The sequence below is a fragment of the Physcomitrium patens genome, chromosome 14 (genome assembly GCF_059467195.1).
Source record: "Physcomitrium patens ecotype Gransden chromosome 14, ASM5946719v1, whole genome shotgun sequence".
Classification (NCBI taxonomy): domain Eukaryota; kingdom Viridiplantae; phylum Streptophyta; class Bryopsida; order Funariales; family Funariaceae; genus Physcomitrium; species Physcomitrium patens.
In genome coordinates, this window is record NC_143423.1 from 16,261,523 (window position 1) to 16,283,667 (window position 22,145).

The 22,145-nt window shown below is 29.0% G+C and overlaps 1 protein-coding gene and 1 long non-coding RNA gene across 2 annotated transcripts; both read right to left on the minus strand.

The window, feature by feature from the left end:
- Positions 1 to 8,490: 8,490 nt before the first annotated feature.
- Positions 8,491 to 10,033, minus strand: LOC141046195 (NADH dehydrogenase [ubiquinone] 1 beta subcomplex subunit 7-like). Its single transcript, XM_073538833.2, has 2 exons — positions 9,678 to 10,033; positions 8,491 to 9,017 (listed from the first exon to the last, which is right to left on the minus strand). Exon 1 carries the CDS (start codon positions 9,951 to 9,953, stop codon positions 9,696 to 9,698), a length of 258 nt encoding a protein of 85 aa, XP_073394934.1. The 5' UTR covers positions 9,954 to 10,033; the 3' UTR covers positions 8,491 to 9,017; positions 9,678 to 9,695.
- Positions 10,034 to 10,902: 869 nt separating this feature from the next.
- On the minus strand, positions 10,903 to 12,184 carry LOC149987889 (uncharacterized). The gene is made up of 2 exons (XR_016506444.1): positions 11,589 to 12,184; positions 10,903 to 11,454 (listed from the first exon to the last, which is right to left on the minus strand). It is a non-coding gene; the product is annotated as an uncharacterized LOC149987889 (long non-coding RNA).
- Between the last annotated feature and the right edge of the window lie 9,961 nt (positions 12,185 to 22,145).

A 22,145-nucleotide genomic window follows, 5' to 3' on the forward strand; every position in this document is an offset into this window, starting at 1 on the left:
AGATTCCATTATTAGTTTTCCAACAAACTATAGCGTGTAAGAAATAAAGCTATGAAGACGGAGATCTAAGCAGATTTATGAGAAGGAGGTTTCTGGAATTTTTAGGCAATAAGATTCAAGACTGGTTAGGAATTTCTATGTAATTTTTTATATTTTTTTGAGATTTTGTAGAAATATAGATCTCAATTTTAGCTTTCTAAAAAGCTATTTTATACAAGAAGAGGAGCTAAGAAGAGGGAGATCTAACCAAATTTGTAAGAAGGAGGTTGCTAAAGTTTTTGGGTAGCGAGATTCAAGACTAGTTTGAGATTTTCTATTGCATTTCTTGAATTTTTATATTTTTATTCTGAAATTTTGAAGAATGTTTGATCTTGTTATTAGCTTTTCAACAAACTATAGCACACAAAAATAGAGTTGTGGAGAGGGAGATCCAAGCAAATTTGTGAGGAGGAGATTGCTGGAATTTTCAAGCGGCAAGATTCAAGAATGGTTAGGAATTTCTATTCCATTTTTTTTATTTTCTTCTTCTTATTCTAAGATTTTAAAAAAATCTAGATCTTATTATTAGCTTTCTAACAAGATATTTTATGCAAGAAGAAGAGCTATGAAAAGGAAGATTTACATAAATTTGTAGGAAGTCATTTACTAGAGTTTTCAACCAGCAAAATTCAAGTCTATTTTGATATTTTCTATGCCATTTATTGGCTTTTATTCTTTTTATTTTTAGAATTTAAAAGAAGCTAGATCTCATTGTTAGCTTTTTAACAAACCTTAGTACATAAGAAGAAGAGTTGTGACGAGGAGAATCCAAGCTAATTTGTAGACAAGGATTTTGAGGATAGTGGCTATGGCAAGTAGTCAATTTTTTTTCTCTTTGATTTGGCTATTACTTTTTTAAGAATTTTTTTATGGACTTTGATACTTTAAAGTTTATAGCTTTATTTAAGCTCAATAAGCTAAACTTTATCTAAATTATATTAGTAATAAGTGAATTATCGATATTTTAATAAGATGAGGTTTAGATTAGAGATTTGAGTTAGGGATTGGATGCATCTTAGCACAAGAAAGAAATTAGTCTAAGTTTTGTACTTAGCCTTTGGCTATCTTTTTATATTTGACTTCATTTGGATAATATTATCTTTTTTACAACCCACTTACAATCAAAGACCTTGTGTTTTTTTTAGCATGCTTACTTTCTTGATAGTATCAAAGTAGATATGCATTCTTAATAGTCTACTTATTGGAGCCTCAATAGTTAATTTAAAGTCAAAATCCACCATCTTTATTGAGTACAAAGAATACAAGTACTCTCTATAGTAATGTACTTTTTCAAATGAGGTCCTTTTCTAAGAATTTGTCCAATATCTTTTGTAGTTCTTCAAATTCATTTGATGCTAGGCAATAAATTAGTCGAATTGCTAGTTTATTCCTACCCAATAGTTCTATTTGAAATGGAGCACCTGGATCAAGAGGCATGTTACTAAGTAGGTTGGTTAAAAAGACATCTTCATATTCATATATGAGTTGTTCTACCCATTCTATTCCTTTGAATATCTTTTCCACCATTTATGCAAGATTTAAAACCACAATATATACAAGTTGTTTATACTATATTTTTTTTCTTATGAAAGTCATCTCTATGTATAAGTCTTTAGCTACAAATTATTTTTTCTCCTTATTCAATGTGGAGGTATAAAGATTCACCTTGCGTATACCATCTTTGAAACATATTGTCCTTGTTAATCAATTAACTTGTTTATTTTCTACTTCTAATTATAGCATAGCAAGGATAACATTATAATTTAGCTTTTTTACCTTGAACTTCTCTCTTAAGATATAGGTGTCACTCATCCTTAAGGTTTCTTCTTCACATAACTCACTTAATATATTCTCTCAATCAATTACAAGGTATATACTCTTTTCTTTGATTACCTTGATTTTAATTCCTAGTTGGTCAGTAATTTCAATCAAGATGTAATTTTTTGTAGAGCTATAATCCACAAGTACTTGATATGGCTATCTTCTTAGTTGCTCTATTAAATATACTAGTTGACCTTTTTTATAGTTATCCGAGGCTATGCCATTTGTCTTTAAGAATTCTACAGCTATCCCTACTATTGGCCTTTGGTTCTTTTATTGGAGAGTCTTGTTTTCTAACTCCATCTCATTATTAACTTGATGAGACTTGATATTATGAATCCACCTTGATTTATTGATACTTGAATTTTGATGTTTTGGACAACCTTTGATTTTATGGCTTGGCTCTTGATAATAGAAATACAATCTCTTTTGCACTAATATTTGTTGTCTTTGTAATGTCAATGATCCTTATAGGGCATCAATTTCTATTGGCATTAGTTATATTATCATAGTATTAGATAGCGGCATAAGACTTTGTGCTATAGGTTGTGCTCTATAATTTTTGAAATCTATAGCATCGACTCACTTAATAATTCTAATTGCCTCTTCAAATGTTTGTGGATCCCTTAATTCTATCTTTCATTGGACCCTAGGTTTCAATCCTCGTAAAAATCAATCCATTATCTCCGTCTTTGAAACATTGCCAATTTAGAGATATAGAAACTTAAATCAAGAGACATAATCTTCGATCAACTTGGATTATATAAGATTTGCTAATTGATCACATACTATCTTCTCTGCATTGATGGATCAAAACTGATTTTTAAACTTACTCTCAAATTCTTTTCAATCACAAAATCCACATTAAGCTCTATAGCTTTGAATTTGATATTGTCACCAAATAGTTGTCACATCTTTCAAATAGCTAGCTGCATATATAATTCCTTTGATAGCATATATTCTAGATAGTTAAAGATATTATCATATGTTAGAGAGCCATTGGCATACATCTTCTTACTTTGAAGTTCTAAAGTATGTACTAAGCTTATTCAATTTCAACCTACCAAATGTCGACTTTCTTATCCTAAAGGCTTATATTTTCCCTTGCAAAGTAGCATTTTGGCCTAAGAAGTGTTGTATCTAAGCTTCCATTCAAGATTGCTTTGCCATATCTCTCATGCTATAATTTCTTCACTAGATTCCATTATTATAATACCTTCTTTCTTTCCAACTAACTTCTTAAGAATAGCTCATGGTAGCCTCAATATAATATCTAGTATGACTACAACAACTGACCTCAAATTAGACAGTGGCTATTTATACGCTATCAAAAAATAGTCTAACACTTACTCTGATATCAATAAAATGAGATCAAACTATTTCAAAAATCTAAGATCCTTCTAATCCATAGCAACATAAACTCTATTACAATGTATGTCAAAGTAGACTACAAAAAGCGAAAAAAAAAAAAAAAAAAAAAAAAAAAAAAAAAACTAAAACTAAAACTAAAACTAAACTGAACAAGAAGATGCAAACTCAAACTTTACTAAGAGAAAGGATCTAAAGCTATACTTGACTAGTATCCAAATGGATACTAGTCAAGGCCAATCTTATTTATACTTTGTCAAACCATCTTGGATCTTTCTAGAATGTTTTCAATATTAGATCCTACTTAAATAACCACCCTAAGCTCTTTTTAGAATAGTCTATAGTAGGCCCTACTTAAATAACCACCTAAGTTCTTTGTAAAATATTCCATGGTGGATCCTATATAGCCCACTAACCTAATTCCAATTCTAAAAAATTTTATAAACTTTTCAAACATGGCTCTAACTACCTATCTCTATGCATCAATAATACAAATATCTTATTTATATCCCATTATAGTAATATATTAAACTAGAATAGCTATTGCAAAAAATAAAAAGACTATAAAATCTTAAAACAAGACTAAGGACCAAAAAGATGTTGATAAGAGTAAAAAAGATTTTATTCTTACTTCTATATATACTTTCTAATTACGATCTACATAACAATATTCTATATGACCTCCCACACAAGTTGACTTTGTTATATAGATGTCTTAACTTACAAGACAAGTTATTTATATATGAGACACATAGTTAGCTTATTCCACAAGCTATCAACACATGTGATACATGGCTAATTTTTTGTTTAAGTTTTTAGTCTAATAATTAATTATAATTACGTTTAAAGTCAAAGTAACATCTATAAAGCTTCTAAAAAGCTTCTATAAAAGATGTTATGAAATTAATAAACTTTTATCTATTTCTACTTAATTATATAGGTAATTATTAGAATAAATATGTATATTTGTAACACGTATTCAACTTACAAGACACTTATTAAACTTACAAGATAAGATTTTTATATGGTTAGCTTATACCATAAGCTATCAATACTTGCAATATGTGGCAAATTTATTGTCTAAGTTTTTAACCCTACTAATCAACTACAAATACATATAAAGTCAAATCCATATCTATAAAGCTTCTAAGAAGCTTTGTCATAAGATATTATCAAATCTATCTACATTTATCTTCTATTTAACACTTCTTATCTAAGTAAATATGTATGTTTGTACCATTTATATATATTTATATTATTTTTATAAGGCTAATTGAGAAATTTAGCAGTGATTGTAATAACATTTATTATTTTTTAATTAAATTAAAAATATACATAAATAATTTATATTTAATTGATTAAAAATAATAATTTCTTATATTTCTAAAAAGAAATTTTTCTAAAATTATAAAGACATCAGTCAAAATGTTTTTAAGTAAAGAACAAAATAAAGCATTAGAATTTGATTGAGAAATATTTTAAGATTAAATTTTAGCATTATATTTTTATCTATTAAAAATAAATTTTTTATTTAAAAATTATTTCTTTGAAAAAATTAAAATTAAAAAATCAAAATTTTAACTTATTCAACTTAATATCTAAGAATAATATATTAATAAAATAAATTAATAATATAAATTCTTTAAAATGAAATTAAATTAAATTAAATTTTTTAAAAAATAAAATAAAATATTTTATTAAATAATAAATTATTCAACTATATATTTGATTCAATTTTTAAAAAGATTCATATGTGTCTAATAAAAAGTAATTAATGATGTTGAAATGATTCTAATTTGTATATTTTAAAAATTATAAATACTATAATTTCTTTTTTAAAATTATTTGAGTACTTATTTTCAAATAAAAATTATTTAGTTTATAAACATATTATAAATTACAATAGATATGTTTAAAAAATTATCTAATTGACATATAATATAGTATTGGAAGCATTAGACTCACATAGATTGTAGCACTGTGGATGTATGTGATAGTGTGATAACAACACATTAAAATCCCTCTAAAACCTTCTTATATTATATTCTATGCCTTGATAAAGCTTAAAATCCTTAATATAGTGTTAAATAAATTATATATTTATGTTTATATATTTTAGAATATAAAAAATTTATAAATTATTTTATATAAATTAATATTTAGTTTTTTAAAAAATAATAATTAATAAAATTTTATTTTTTAATTTTATTCAAAATAATATGTTATTTTTAAAATTTTAGAAAATAATTTTAAATTATATTTTATGATTTTATGTCTTGTAATTTATAATAATATTAAAAAAACTCCAAATTTATGCCTCCTTATTAATTCAAGTTAAAGATCATATCTTATTTTTACATAGTCTTAGATCGAATTTTTTATTTTAGAAAATTTGGAAAAAAATTGTTTAAATAATGATAGAAATAATAATATGATCTTTTCTTGGAGTTGATTTCAAATTTAGAGATGAATCTGAAATTTTACTTGATTATTTCAACAAAAATATCAAAACAAATATCTTTTTTGTCCATCAAATTTTTTTAACAGTAAATATTAAAATCATTAACATATAATCAAAATCAAAATCTTAAAATAAAATTTTATGTTAGTTATAAAAATAAATTAAGAATATATATATATATATATATATATATATATATATATATATATATATATATATCTTAAAGAATATTTTATAATATTTTATATTTTTTAAAAAATGATATTAATTGTTTCTAAAATTCTTCTTAGAATATTGACTTATATATTCTAAGACATAAAAAGATATCAAATAGATGTTAAAGAATTATTTTAGTCTAATATTATACCTTCAAATCTTTAAAAATAATGATATTTTAATAATTTTACGATTTTTAAAGTAAAGAATCATATTAAAAATTAAAAACTATTTTTGTGAAATTTTACAAAATATTAATTTTATGTTATATAATGTGAGTAAGTATTAAGAATGCAACATCATACAAAGAAAATACTATATTTTTAAAAAGAAGAAAAATACTAAAATATTAAGAACATAATTTTTAATAGGTTATTTATATAAAGATTTATAAGCATTGATACAAAATCATTATACACTTACTACATGTATATGTCTATATATATACATATATAAGAATGTATTATTACAATGTTATAGAACATCACTTCCAAATTTGTGAAGTTAGCACATCATGTTAAGAAAAGAGATACCCAAGTAATAATATTTGTAGGCTAATCAAGGAAAATTCAATATCAACAGAACAATTAGCATTTGCAAAACAATTCACAACAAGTTCAATAATATCTCACCATATCCATGTAAACTTCACATTTTCTACACAATCCTTATGCTGTAAGCACTCTTTGTTTCAAAATCAAATTGAAAGTATATTTTCAAGTGTATACAACCAAGTATCTTTAAAATTCCAAGACTATGCATAACCAAGCATATCAATTGTCACCCTCATTATTGCAATAAAAGATACATCTTTTCTATGTGCATTGTGTCATCTTCATACATTAAAAGATTGATGATTCATTAATACATCCAAATATATATATATATATATATATATATATATATATAATAGTCAAAGTTTATTCTTCTTTCTAAGAAATTGAGAATAATAAAAGACATAATAATAATTCTAACATAATTGGTGAATACTAAGAAAAATTATAATAGATAATCATTTCTGTATTTTTAATTGCAATAATACATCAACAGTGCATATATCACTATTAAAGATAGAATATACAATACTTATATTTTATGGGGATTTAATTATTTTATTAAATATATGATTAAATAGGTTTATATGATTGTTTCTTTAAAAAATAAATCATAGGTATATATATATATATATATATATATATATATATATAATTTTATACAATAAGAGCAAATTATGTATAAAGGTTTGTTAGACATTGTTGAGATTTTACAACTAAGATTTGATTTGCCAACTTCAAATTTACTAGTATTTGCAATCTTTATGGATACAATTCTACTAATTTTTGTTAATTTCCACATGAAATTTACCAAGAGAAAGAAAGAAAGAAAAAAAAAAAAAAAACCTAAAAACCTAAAAACCTAAAAACTTAAAAACCTAAAAACCTAAAAATTATGTAGTCAATACTCCTAGTGATTAGAAAATTTGAGTAGACCAAATATGATCTTTTTTCATAATCAAAAGTCTTTCAAAATAACAAAATTTCTTAGGGATTCTTTTTATAATTTTTTAGATATTCAAGTTACACAAAGAGCAATGACTCTTAATATATGGTGTATTATTTACCTCCCTTTTATGTAGTTTATTCTATTATTCTTCTTCTACTTTACTTTATCAATCTTGGTATAAAATTTTCTTCTACTTTATTTTATCAATCTTGGTATAAAATTGAGAAATTAAATTATTAGTTTTTTCTTAAGTAGCAAAAATTCATATGCACTATAAGAATTGAACAAACAAACAATATTATTAGGTTCAGTTGAATTTGGATTAACCATAAATGAATTAAAAATATTTTATTTAATAAAAATAACATCAAGTAACCAAGGACAAAAAAGTCATAGTTATTTAAATATATATATAGATATATATATATATATATATATATATAGAGAGAGAGAGAGAGAGAGAGAGAGAGAGAGAGAGGGGAAAAAAAAATCCTAAGTGAATATTAGATAATTCCAAATAGACTTTTAGTCTTGCAGTTTGGATGTTGATCTTACTAATATGTTAATGTAGTGAATATTACATAATTCCAAATATTCTTTGAGTCTAGTAGTCCGGGTGCTGATCTTATCATTGTGCTATTGCTTCAGATAACTTATTTTGTATTTCAATTCTTAAATAGTAAAAATAATCAGTGTTCAACAGTTGATTTATTTGTCATATTCTAAGTGATAAGAATTGCTTTCAAGGTTGAAAATTTAAGGCGTTTGCAATACTCTGATGTACTAACTAAGAGAAATGATAAAAGGTAATAGAAGCCTTTGAATTTTTAGGTGCAGAATTAATCCGTTTAATCGCTAGGTATTAACCGAGCCATGGAGCTACTTAATACAATCTTAATTACTTGTGTCTATCTATAGTATGAGGAACCAATGTGTTGCAATGAATAGTCATGTTCAATAAAAGTGTTCCTATAATCCATTGCTTGAAAGACCATGTATTGCAAGAAAACTAGCATGCTGAAGACGGCGACAGACAGATAGTTATAGTAGCGTACGCTTAAAACAGAACATGGATACGAAAATCACACGATAAGCTCACTTCCGTTTATTGAACAAAAACTGAAGGTTGAACGTCGGAACTATCTCATAAAACAGTGTAAAAAATGTAAAAAAATCAGTGTTATTGTTGATGTGCAAAATCAGAGGTCCTCCTATCATTGAAGTTCCTTAGATTCATCTGAAGAAGTTCACTAACGCCGTTCACAAAACTAAACAGGCTGTGGTGGCAAATATTACACACGAGAAAGACGAACTGGGGAGCTAATGTGCAGAAGATAGATCAGTTTTAATGACTGATATTGCATCCTTTTAATCAAACCTTAACATGATCTTAAACTGATCCAGACGTCTCCACCCACACCGTCCATGAGCAATCCTGTTTAAGGAGCGTCCTGCCCTGTTCTCCTTACAGCCATTCGCCCCCCTAACCAGTGCGGTTGTAAGGGAGACGTCCTACCCCTGTTTAAGTAAGTAGCTTCCAAGCGACCAGTAAAGCAGTAATAATGGTATTCTCAGTTTTAACCTAACCAATTCAAATACCACCTGGTACCTGCAGGAACACAATGCACATCAATTTTCCCTGAATGTTTAGCCGACGAAGACAATCTAGGGTTGAAGAAAGTCTTTCAATAGTGATTCCAGATACAGTAGAGAATGCATGACGCAGGAGCTTGAAATCGAGACGTTTCCGTGTGTTGATATAACTGATAGTATTGCAGCAATCATGTGAAATTGAAACTAGCAAAGCTCCACCTCGAGGATATGCGAGAATCATAAAACCCTAAAATGAAGATTTGGAAGAATTCTTAAAACCCAAATGTCAGGACATCAGAAAAAAAATACAAGGCATTTCCTCCACTATGTCGCGAACCCAAGCTCCTTCTAAATCAACCCTCGATATCAAATTTCAACAAGTAGAAAAACCACATATAGTGAGATACAAGGTTTCGGCAACTGCTGAATTGAGATGGGCATTCACAATAACACTAAAGCCCCCATGTGACTCGTCCTAATCGGTTTAAGACCACGAATCAACCTAAAAGCGCCCCAACTGATCACCTCACAAGGGAATTCCCTGGCAACACAAATCCCGAGAAAGGCCGTTGCAACCTTACCGAGCAACCCCTACAGCGATTTTTTATTTTATTTTAAATAAACTCGAATTAGAACCCAAATGGCCCACACAATGTGATCTCCTTAAGGAACATACCGTTGAGAAGTGGAGAATCTAATGGGTGCTAGGGATAGCCTGCCCCATCCCTTGCCGCATCTCTTGCATCTTCTTCATGCGTTGTAGGAAGAGATCGTACTCGCACTTTTCGTAACCGTGCCTCTCGTCCTCGCACTTCCAGGGCAAATAGAAAGTGTCCTGGCGGCATTTGTTCAAAGGGATGAGGAGCTTTGAGCACATGTCCCGGGAGCCAAGCGGCAAGCGGGCTTCCACCATCTCCTCCTGCGTCGCCAAGTACTTCCCCGTGGAGGCCATTTCCGCAGTTTCTCTTACTCCCCACCTCACCTTCCACTCAAACTCTACTACGTCTCTCAATGCTGCGCTACAAATTGTGCTCTAGCAATGACCGTGGTGTCCTTCGACTTCGTCTCTCTTGCAAACATTGGCACCACAGAACCGTTCTCGGCAATCCAACTGATACCCCCCACATACCCGGCCTTGTCTCGGCTTCCATCTATGTTAGGGTTCTGGCTTTTAACTTTGAAGAATTGCAGTGCGATGATAGTGTCGAGATCACTCGATGGAGAATGCGTGGCATGTTAGTTGCATCAATTTTAAACAAACACGTTCTTAATAATACTGATAATAGATATCTCAGAAGTGATAAACTTTTTAAGAGGATTATGAACATTTTCAACACATGCATACTTAACCAGTGATAGTAAAATCACAACACTAAAGCACAGAAATATGTTTGAGTAATCAGATCATACTTGAAATTTGCATTTGGAACGTCAATTTCCAACGTGATATACTACATGGTTCATACTTGAAGTTAATGAACACAATGTATTCATATATGTGGTTTTAAATTGATGGTAAGGATAAACCACGAGTCGCATGTAGTGCATGTACCTATTAGATGTTGATCAAATTGTGCAGTGTAAATGCCACTAATGAAAAGCATATAGTACTAAGGCAAACCATTGCACTGATATTGTTATGCATTTTATTAGGCATAAATGAACACATGACAATGTTATGAATATTCCAAAAGTCCACATCTTGTAGGTTTCATGAGTTAATCACATCAATCACAACCGCAACAGATGATTCATTTTCACACAAAATCAAACTACCACCTTGGACTTGCCTAACAAAGGTGGTGTGTAACAAATGTACTTCCAATATCCCACAAAGCCATAGTTCAAACATGCTAGAATGTAACAAGTGCATACACATACTGATCAATAACACAAGTGTATACACATACATGATTTCAATTGCACCAATAAAATTTACATTAGTTACATATCAAAAATCTTTCACTTGGAAACAAACGGTGGTTGAAGCCTTCTGCTGCATTATCTAAGTCGGCCTGTAGCATTGTAAGAGAACTCTGCTGCAACGGCATTCACTGTATCAGCTCTTGTGCGAGAATTGCAAAAGAAATGAGAGATGAGCACAAATTCACTCACCTGATCATTGAGTTTCCTGCAGCCATAGCTACTGCTTCAGCAGAATTCATTGAAGAGGAAACACATTCCAAAAAATAAAGTTCACATACCGAGTTTGACAGTAGTCAGGAGCGAAAACAAACTATTGACACTATCACCTCTTGATTTCCAATGTGCTCCAGCTTAAACCAGGGAAGCAAACGCCCACGGTCAAATATCAATTTGCATCGAAAAAATCGAAATTAGGCTGTAAAAGCAGCATCAAAGATAAATGAGCTCCAAAACTTCCAATGATGTCTGCATATCCCTGTGCGTTTCCTCGTCAACGGAACGGAGAGCTCCGCAAACGTGCCAGGCACCTCGACGGTAGACAACAGAGGCAGCCAATACGATATCTCAGTCTCTATATACGTTCATTGGAACGATTGAATTTGAATACAAGGAAGAGTAGGTGTGAGAACTCCATTGGTGCATCAACATAGGAAATCCTTACCTCGGAGGTAGTGCCAGGTAAAAGGGCCAATTCGTATGCTAGGGTTACTCAATGCCGCCAATAAACGAGACGAGAAAGAATCAGCGATACTGTTGTCGTGCGCTTCGATGGACGAAGGATTCATACCAGCGAAACCGAGCAAGAGAAATTCATGTTATGAAATCAAAAGCACCACCAGCACCACCAGCAGCGCCACCCACACAGTGCTGAGGTTCATCGTCAGGAATCAAACTCCGAGGACACATTCTGCTACATCCGACCTCGGGGGCCATCTCCAACTCAAAAATTGTCTGATCCCAGTACCCCTTCTCCATGCTAGCAAGCATTCAAACCTTGTTCGAACTAATCCGAAATTGCATCCATCAAGAATTCCCGCAGCGATTCAGAAACGCGGCATCCAGAGCAAGACCGACATGTGGAGCAACCGCAGGCCCATGCACACGTCCGAGGGAGACGCAGACTGCATCATGGACAGGAAATCGGCGGAGGTGAGCAGCAGAAGCGGGGTGAGGAGGAATCGCAGCAGCAACATGGTGAATGCTGGGCAGCATGGTATGGCCTGGCATGGCCTGGTGAGGAGTATGAGGTCTGCCACTGCAGCTTGGCAGGCTGCGAGAAAAAACCAAACCCTAGAATCACACTGGCTCCATCCATCGTGCTCTCGCCAAAAACTCCCCTCGTGTCTTTCTGTTCGTTGCCATATTCGTCGTCGTCCTGTTATATCATTCATGATTTTACGGGAAAATAATATTAATAATAATAACAACAACAACAATAATCATCATACAATATCATGTGGTTTTAAAACTAAACATTTTCTGTTTTTAGAATGCTGTAGATATGATATTTTGTTGTACTCCAATTAGTATTGTGTTAAAATGTTATTTTAAAATTTTGAAGATAATTCTTTCATAATGTCAAGAGAAAATACCATCTTCATTATTTGGTCTTCATTTATAATATTTTCTCCCCCCCCCCCATGTTCCTTTGGCATTATTAAAAATAATTCAAAATATTTTCAAAAATTTGTTGGAAGATAATGAATGTCAAAGAAGATAAGAGACCTTGGCAAGAAGATGACATAAGTTGGAGTATGACAAGTAACCTTGGTTGAAGACATCAAAGGTTGAAAGACAACAAAAATTCCTCGAATGAAAGGAATTACAAGATTCAAAGATTAATAAGTGCCTTCATTCATCTACAAAACTAGGAAATTAAATAACTTGGCTTTATAGTGACTATATTATAATATTATCTCTCATATAACTTTTCATTAGTTCTTTTTCTTGATCACCTTGTACTTGTGCTTTACATTGCATATCACTCACGAATATCTTTCTACATATCATCAAAGCATATGTTAATAGTTACATCAATAGGCAAATTGTAAGTTGGTTATAGCAATGACAAACAACAAATCTAGATATATAAGAACTGAATCCTCAATAGTGTAGATAAAATCACAAACTCCAACAATGAATATATTAAAAATATATATATTAGGTTTAAATGTAAATATTCACACTTTAATTCTAGAAACTTATCACTTAATAAGAATAAAAATTTATGAATCATGGGCACTCAAAATAAAGAATATCCTCATGAAAAATAACCTTTATAATTTTTGAATTAGTACACAAAATCTTAGTATGAGCAAAATAAAGAAATGTGACAAATAGTATGCCTTAAATGTCATCAATAACAACATAACAAGTGACGTAGCATTAAAACTATTGAAACATTATTTGGAGTCATATGAATGTTGGATGTCATTGAAATCTTAGCACTATTCAAATTATACAACGTGGCAAATATTGTTGATATAAAATTCTTCAGAATTTGAAAAACAAGCAATGTAGATGTCTATCTAATCAACATGAAGGAAACAATAAACAAGATAGAAAAAAAATATGTGGAATTATCAAAAAAAGTAATTGTGTATAATATATTGATTTTTTTCTTTTTTTCTTTAAATTACAACAAGCTTAAACAAATAATATTGAATAAGAAAAAAATTACCTTTGTACTTAGAATCTTTCTTGGAGGTGATAATAAAGATTTAGAATTAAAAATGTTAGAAGAACAAAGTAATTTGAAAATGAAATCAAGATATTTATCACAAAAATGGGGGATCTTAAAAATAAGATGTACAAGAAAGAGCATCATAAGAAAAATATAAGAAGTCAAGTATATAATATCAAAGAAAATTAATCAAATAATATTATTTTTATTAAGATTAATTTATGGAAGAAAAAACATATGGAGACCAAAGATATGCTTTATAAATCACAAAAAAATATTTAGCAAAAATAAACAATATTAATATACAAAGCTAATCATTAAAATAGTATTTAGATTTTAAAATGACCAATAATATTATCTTCATCAATACCTAGTAAAATCATTAAAATCACCTTGATAGAAGATCAAACATTTGATATAACAAAAGTTGGCAATGTTGCAATCTGCAAGCCAAGTAGAAAAATACAAAATATTACTTATGTTTTATACTCCCCAAGTATATTAAAGAATCTTATTTTAGTTGATTTTTTAGGAATTGAAGGAATTACACTAAACTTTGACAAAAATAAATGCATACTTAAAGACAAAATTAAAAAAATTATTGACTACTATACAAGAAGATATCTCTAATAAACTTTATAAATAAAAAAGAAATATAATGAGGGATTGCTTAGAGATCTTATAGTCTACACAACAACAATGCAGCTTTAAAAAAGTCATATAGTCTAAAAAATAATGTATAAATTAAAAAAGAATTCAAATGCCGTTCTTTTGCACTAATACATTAAGCACTTTCATCCTCAAGGGCTATGTCAAATATTAAGCTCATTAATTGTAAAAAGATTGTCTAATATATTAATAGTAGATTTTAGTAATTTAACTTATTTTTTAGAAAAGTAAAGACAAAAGAAAATTCTAAAAATGAGGACTTCTAAAATAATTGATATTCTTCAACTATTCTATTTTGATGAAGCAAGGCCATTTTAACTCAAATCTTTTAAATAAGCATTATATTATGTTATATTTATTGATAACTTTTCAAAGAAGACATACATGCATTTCATTTTTTTAGCAAGGAACAAAGTCTTCTTTAAGTTTCAAAAATTTTACAAACAAGTAGAAAAGATTACAAGAAAAAAAGATACATATCTCAAGAACTAACAACAATGGATAGAATAATTCAAGAGAATTTAACATTTAATGTGTAAATTATAGAACTCAAAGACAATTATTTCAACTATATATTTCACATTATAATAGAGTATCAAAAAAATTACATATTATTGAATATTTTTTAGTATTTTTTTACTAAAAATAATCTTTTCAATAACATGTGAACTAAAGCAATTTGTATTACATACAATATTATTAAGCTATTTACCTCAAAGTTATCTTTTAAGAAGACTCTCAAAAAATTTATTTTAAAACAAAAATCTAAAATGTATAAGCTATGTATTTTTAGTACAATATTACATGTCCATCAAGCAATACCACAAAGGAGCAAATGAAAACTTAGAAGCTTATCATATATTTACTTAAGTCTTAATAACCACATATCATGGATATACATAATTACTTAAATAAGAAGTATTAGGTAGAGGATAAATGTAGGTACATTTGATAATATCTTGACATAAAGCTTCATATACTCAAATTTGATATTAGATATATGTGTAGTTGATTCATGGATTGAAAACTTGGCAAACAATTTGGCCACATGGCATACTTATTAGTGGCTTATATTATAAGTTGATCATGTGAGGCACATGTAAGAAACTTCTCTTTTAAGTTAGACACATGTCTTATAGATTGGATATGTGTCGAAAGTCATATAATATATTGCTATATAGCTTTTAATTAAATAATATATATAGAGGTAAAAGTAAAGTCTTTTTTTGCTCTTATCAATATTTTTTTGTCTTTATTCTTATTTTAAGAGATTTTATTTTTCTTGTCTTTGGCTATAGACATTATCGTTTTAATATTATACTACTTATGAGTGAATATTTATTCTTTTTTATTGACTCAAGAATATATTAAAAATTTGATTCTTTGAGATTCATGTCCTTGACAATTTGACAAGAATATTAATTCATTCTTTTTCTTTTTTTAAAAAAAATAGTAAATTATTTCACCTCTTTTATTGTATTTTAAAGATTTTAGAAGAATATGAATTTTATATTTATTTTATATTATATTAGAGATACAAAATTATAAGCCAAGATAAAGAAGTATATATTTTATACAATTCAAATTGACTTTTTAAGATAGATCATTTCAAATGATAGCCTTATTATAGATTCTAACAAAGTTCAAACTATCATAGATTCAAAGATTCTTATTATAAAATAATAAGAAATATTTTATATTTTATAGGATATATAAATTATTATGAAATCTTTATTAATTTTTTTTCAAGTTGTAAATTTATTTAATTATTTAACTTGTAAAGACAAACTTGAATGGACAAAAGAAATAGATACATTATTTGAAGTTTTAAAGAAATCTTTTACTTTTGGACCAATCTTGTATTGTGTTGGCTTTTTCAACGCATTTTTTATTGAATTAAATGCATCAGAATTTATTTTAAATAATGTATTGTCTCAAATGAGAGTAGATGACAAATTTCACTCAATAGTTTTTTATTTAAAAAATATTTTAGCAACCAAGATCAACTATAAGATCCAAAATAAAGAACTTCTTTTGATTGGAGATTTATTTCAATAATGGCATCATTATCTAAAAGATGCTTCAAATTTGATAATTGTTTATATAAATTTCAATAATTTTGAATATTTTATGCCAATATGTGTATTAAATTGTTGTCAAGTCTATTGCAACATCTCTTTATCAAGATGCCAATTCAAATTCATATATTGGCCAAAAAAATAACAAGATTTGACAAACATCTTTTTTAGACATTTTTATCTTTTAACAAAGGCAAAAAATGAAACTTTAGATCAATAATAAATGATTTTTTTGAAGCTAAAGTACTTTTATCTTTAAGCAATGAAACCAATATTGATTGTTGATTCAATTTTTTTAAGTAATTTTAATTAAGTATATCTTCATATTCTCTTATTTATGATATTAAAAATAATCTATTTAAATCTTATGATACTTCCAAATTTGAGTTTAAAAATAACCTATTTTATTTCAAGAGATACTAATATATTCTAAAAAGTGAAGCACAATTATGTATTCTTCAAACTTATCACAACTTCCCAATTATATGATTTTTTAGATACAACAAGACTTTATAGCTTATATCAAAGTATTTTTGGTGGCGTCAATTATAAAAGACTTTGAAAGACTTTGTACAATCATATAATATTTTTTTAAGATTGAAAATTCTTTATCATTGATCAAATTGACTTCTTCAACCATTATCAATATTAAAATAATTTTAATCTTTTATATTTATAGATTTTATCATTGATCTTCTTATCTCAAATTCTTATGATTCTATATTCATGATAATAGATTGTTTTACCAAGATGATATATTTTATACTATATATAATATCTTTCACATATAAATAAACAATAAAAAAAATTAACAATATTTATTGCTATCATGGAATGCCAAGAAATATTATATTAGATAAATAAATTCAATTTTTATTAAGATTTTAAAAAATCATTTTCAAAATTTTGAAGGTAGACATAAAACTAACTTTGGCTTTTTAGCTTCAAATTGATGGATAAATATAATAGATGAATCAAGTTTTGAAATAATATTTGAGATATATGATTAGCTACCATCAAGATGATTGAATAATTATTTTTTCTTTTATAAAATTTATCTATAATAATTTAATATACTCTTCTATTAAACAAACACATTTCTATAGAAATTATAGTTATCATATACAAATTAATACTTTTGACTTTCTAAAATTAAGTAATCATATAGCAAAAGATTTAGTAATTTTTTTATTAGAGCTATATACAACAATGAAGGCACAATTAAAAGAAGCTCTAAAATAACAAAAATCAATACAAATGTCGATCATAAGAAACAACGTGAATTCTATATCATCAATAAGATATAGTCACTTTATTATAATATCAATATTACTTAATTTTATAATAAGTTAGATTATTCTAGGCTTAAACCATTTTATATTTGTGAATAAATTATTTCAGTTGCTTATTATTTACACATATCAAAGACTGTAAAGATCCATCATGTATTCTATGTATTTTTTCATAAGTGTTAAGGAAAAGAACTTGATAGAAAAAAATAAACAAGTGAAAATTTTCTCAAAGAAAGATAAAAAAATAGAAATAACTAAATATATACATATTAAAAAAGAAATTGGAATGGCTATTGCCAAAAGACAAGAAAACTAGAGACCCTTGAAACTAAACTAGAAGCAAGAAAGGAGTTGATAAGAGTGAAGAAGGCTTCACTCTTACCTCTATATATACTATCTACCTAGGGGCTACATGGCGATGTTCTATAGGACCTTCAAAAATGTGTTGACTTTGTACAACATGTATCTTAACTTGTAAGGCAAGTTTTCTATGTGGACACCACATAGTTAGCTTGTTTCACAAGCTACTAACATGTGTGGTATGTGGTTAACTTGTTGACCAAGTTTTTAACCTACGAATCAAGTATAAATATATATAAAGTCAAAGCAGCATCTATGGAGCTTCTAGGAAGCTTTTCTAGAAGATATTATGAAATTAATCTATTTTTACATACTTCTACCTATTCATATCTCTTAGGTAACAATTACAGTAAATATATGTCCATGACATTATTCTCCCTTCTAGAGATGAGTTCTACGAGGAGCAGAGATCACATGTCCAGGAAGTCTAAGATGCAGCAAATTATATTTGTCACATACTCTGATCTTTATTCTCTTCGAAGATCATTGATAGGGCCTTTCAACCATCAACAAAGTTCCATACCATGGCAAGAAGACCACCAAGTTATTTGATGTTGTTGTGGCCTTCATAACTTCTTTTAAATAAAACATTTGGAATACTGTCAAGAGTTGTTCCTACTTCTAGTAAAATCACCAAACCTTGGGAGTCCCTTCAAAGGTCGTGATACCAAATATGTTGTATCTTGCCATTTATTCAAGGAAGAATATGTCGTTCTTAAGGATCTTCATCTTGATTACATCGTCTTGAAATTTGTGACAATCATAATGTCTTATCTGGCAGGTTAGCAAATAAAGGCTCTTAAATTGAATCCACAGATTATTCATTCTCTATTTTTTTAGCATCAAAACTACAAAGAAGCTACAAACAAGGATTGAAAGTAGAATGTTATCTTGTTTAGATCTTGTTACTTTTATAAAGAAGATTTTCATCTTGATTTTGATGGATGTCATTGATAAAAAGCATCCACCACCTTTTTTGCATTCGTAAGATTTTTTACTGGCTCCCATGTGGGTTCACTAATATCTGTCATAGACATACTCATATAAGCCAGTAATTACATATATAAATAGGTAGAAATAAATAAAAATAGATAAAAATAAGTTAATTCTATAATATTTAATATGAAAGCTTCATAGAAGCTTCATAGATATTGTTTTGACTTCATAAGTATCTTTAATTGACTTTTTGGATTAGAAACGTGGTCAACAAGTTGGCCTTGTGCCACACATATTGTTAGCTTGAAGACCAAGCTAATTATATGGCCCACATATAGAAAAACTTGTCTTGTAAGTCAAGACATGTGTGCTACAAAGTCAACACATATTGGAGGTCCAATAGAACGTCGCCATGTAATCCCTAAGTAGATAATATATATAGAAACAAGAGTGAAGCCTTCTTCACTCTTGTCAACTCCTTTCTTGCTTCCAATCTAGTTCCAAGGGTCTCTAGTTTCTTTGTCTTTTGGCAATAGCCATTCCAATTTCTCTTCCAATATACATAATTATTTATTTATATTTTGTTATCTTTCTTTTAGTGAAGGCTCACTTTTCTGAATTACTTTTTCATCGAGTTCTTGTCCTTGACAGATTACAGGAGTACACCTACAATATCAGAGCTTTGTCTAATTTGGATTAAGAGTGGATTACTCCTTTTTTTTGATAAGATATAAGCATATTAGAAGTTGCAAATTACCCTCTTCTAAACTGATATTGTCCTTAGTATTTTCTTTGTTCTCAAGTCCTCTCTTCTATTTATCTTAAGTGATATTAGACATCTTCTCTTTTCTAAGTGTTATCATGGCAGAACTTGCTGAAATGAAGAGTGCAATGGCACAAATATAAGAGCAATTGAGGGAGTTAATGCTTGCGATGCATCAATTCAATTTACTACCACAAGGAACAACAAGATTGGCAGGAAGTGAAGATACAGAAATGGTTGGAGCTACTTCAACATCTACACCAAATCATGTCCTTTCTCTTATGGTGGAACGCCCTTCCAGTGTTACAGAACCAAGAATTGCCCTATCCAAGAAGTTTAATGGCACCAAATCCAAGTTAGAGGATTTATCAATCAAGTGCAACTTGTGATTGAACTTCAACTCCAAAGCTATCCAACTCCAAGATTGCAAGTTAAATTCATTGGTACGCTTCTTTCAACTTTAGCACTATCGTAGTTTTCATCTTTTCTTGAACGATGAGATCCAATATTAGATAAACTAGAAACTTTTCAGGTGGAGTTTTGATCCATGTATGGAGAACATGATGCAATTTGTGTTGCAACCAATAAGATCCGTATTTTATGACAAGACAATCGATCAGTAACGTTATATGCTTCACAACTTTGACAACTTATAATTGATATCAAGTAGGATGATACTGCACTTATTAGCCAATTTCTCTACGGATTACAATATGAGGTAAAAAAAAATTAATGTTCAACTTACTTGATCCTCAAACATTGAGTCAAGCAATTGACTTTGCTATGAAGTGCGACAATCGTCTTTTTGAATTTCGATCTGAGAACCATACAAGTAGACCTCAATGTTACTATAATTCAATGGCAACACTAATGCCTCTTCAACACATACATTCAAAAGTAGAGGATATGCAAATTGATGCAATACGTTTCAAACTTCTTACTGAGCAAGAAAATACTCGTCATTGTCAAGAAGGATTATGTTTATATTATGGAGAACCAAAACACACTGCTCAACATTGTCCAAAGAAATGATGCAACTACAAAATAAGAAGTATGGCTATGAAAAAAGACAATATGTCAGAAAACGAGTTTGTTCACCTATAATAGAGACCGTGCCGCTGGAATCTTGCACAACATCTACTAAAGGTCCTATTCTCTCCTCAGAGCCCTCTCCTTGTTTTACATTAAGTATTATTTTAGGACCTAAATATTACAAAGCCTCTGCCTTGTTAGATTCAGGGGCCTCAGCATATTTCTTAGATGAAGAATTTATCAAAAGACATTGCATATCTTTAGTAAAGAAAACTAAACCTGTTCATGTAGAAGTCATAGATGGTCGTCCATTGTCTTTTGGAGATATTACTCATTAAACCCTTTCTTTTGAAGTAATAATCAATGGTCATAATAGCTTTATAGTATTTAATATTATTAGATCTCCCTCTAATCTAGTCATTTTAGGTTTATCGTGGTTAAAAAAATACAAACCTCAAATAGATTGGATTTTTCAAATTCATACTTTCTCTAAAAGTATAACTAACAGTGTAATTAATCAAGTAGAGAGTCATAAGTCCAGTTCAATTAAACCCGTGTTTACAGGTGCAAAAGCTTTTTTGCATGTTGCTATGAAAGAATCACTATATATTATTTATGCCACACCTATTTTTATTAGTGGAAAGACTTCAAGTAGCATTCCAAGCCAATATCAAGAATTTCAAGATGTATTTGAAAAAAAAAATGCGGATACACTCTCACAACATCGTTCCTATGATTGCTCAATTGACCTTCAAGAAGGAGCACAACCGCCATTTGGACCAATCTACAGTTTATAACAAAATGAGTTGATTGAACTCAAGAAGTATATTGAAGAAAATCTAGCCAAAAATTTCATATGTCATTCTAAATCTCCGACAAGAGCTCCAATTCTATTTGTGAAGAAAAAAGATGGATCATTGCAGATGTGTGTTGATTATTGAGGACCCAACAAGATTACCATCAAAAACAGGTATCTACTACCTTTAATATTTGGACTTCTTGATCAGCTAAGATCTATACAAAAATAGATCTCCGGGGAGCATACAATCTAGTATGCATCAAAGAAAGAGATGAATGGAAGACTACGTTTCGAACTAGGTATGGACATTTTGAATATATCATGCCTTTTTGACTTACAAATGCACCAGCAGCTTTTCAACATCTAATGAGTGATGTTTTTCGAGAGTTTTTGGACGATTTTGTGGTCTATTATCTAGATGACATCTTGATCTATTTTAAGAATCCAGAAGAACATGAACTTCATGTTCGTCATGTGTTACAAAAATTAAGAGATAGAGGACTATATGCCAAGATAAAAAAGTGTGTATTCCACACTACTCAAGTCGATTTCTTAGGTTACATCATTTCAAATGATGGACTTATGATGGATCCTAAGAAAGTTCAA

Excerpts from the sequence above, each read along its gene's own strand:
- LOC141046195 (XM_073538833.2), bottom strand. The coding sequence starts at position 9,953 with ATGGCCTCCACGGGGAAGTACTTGGCGACGCAGGAGGAGATGGTGGAA.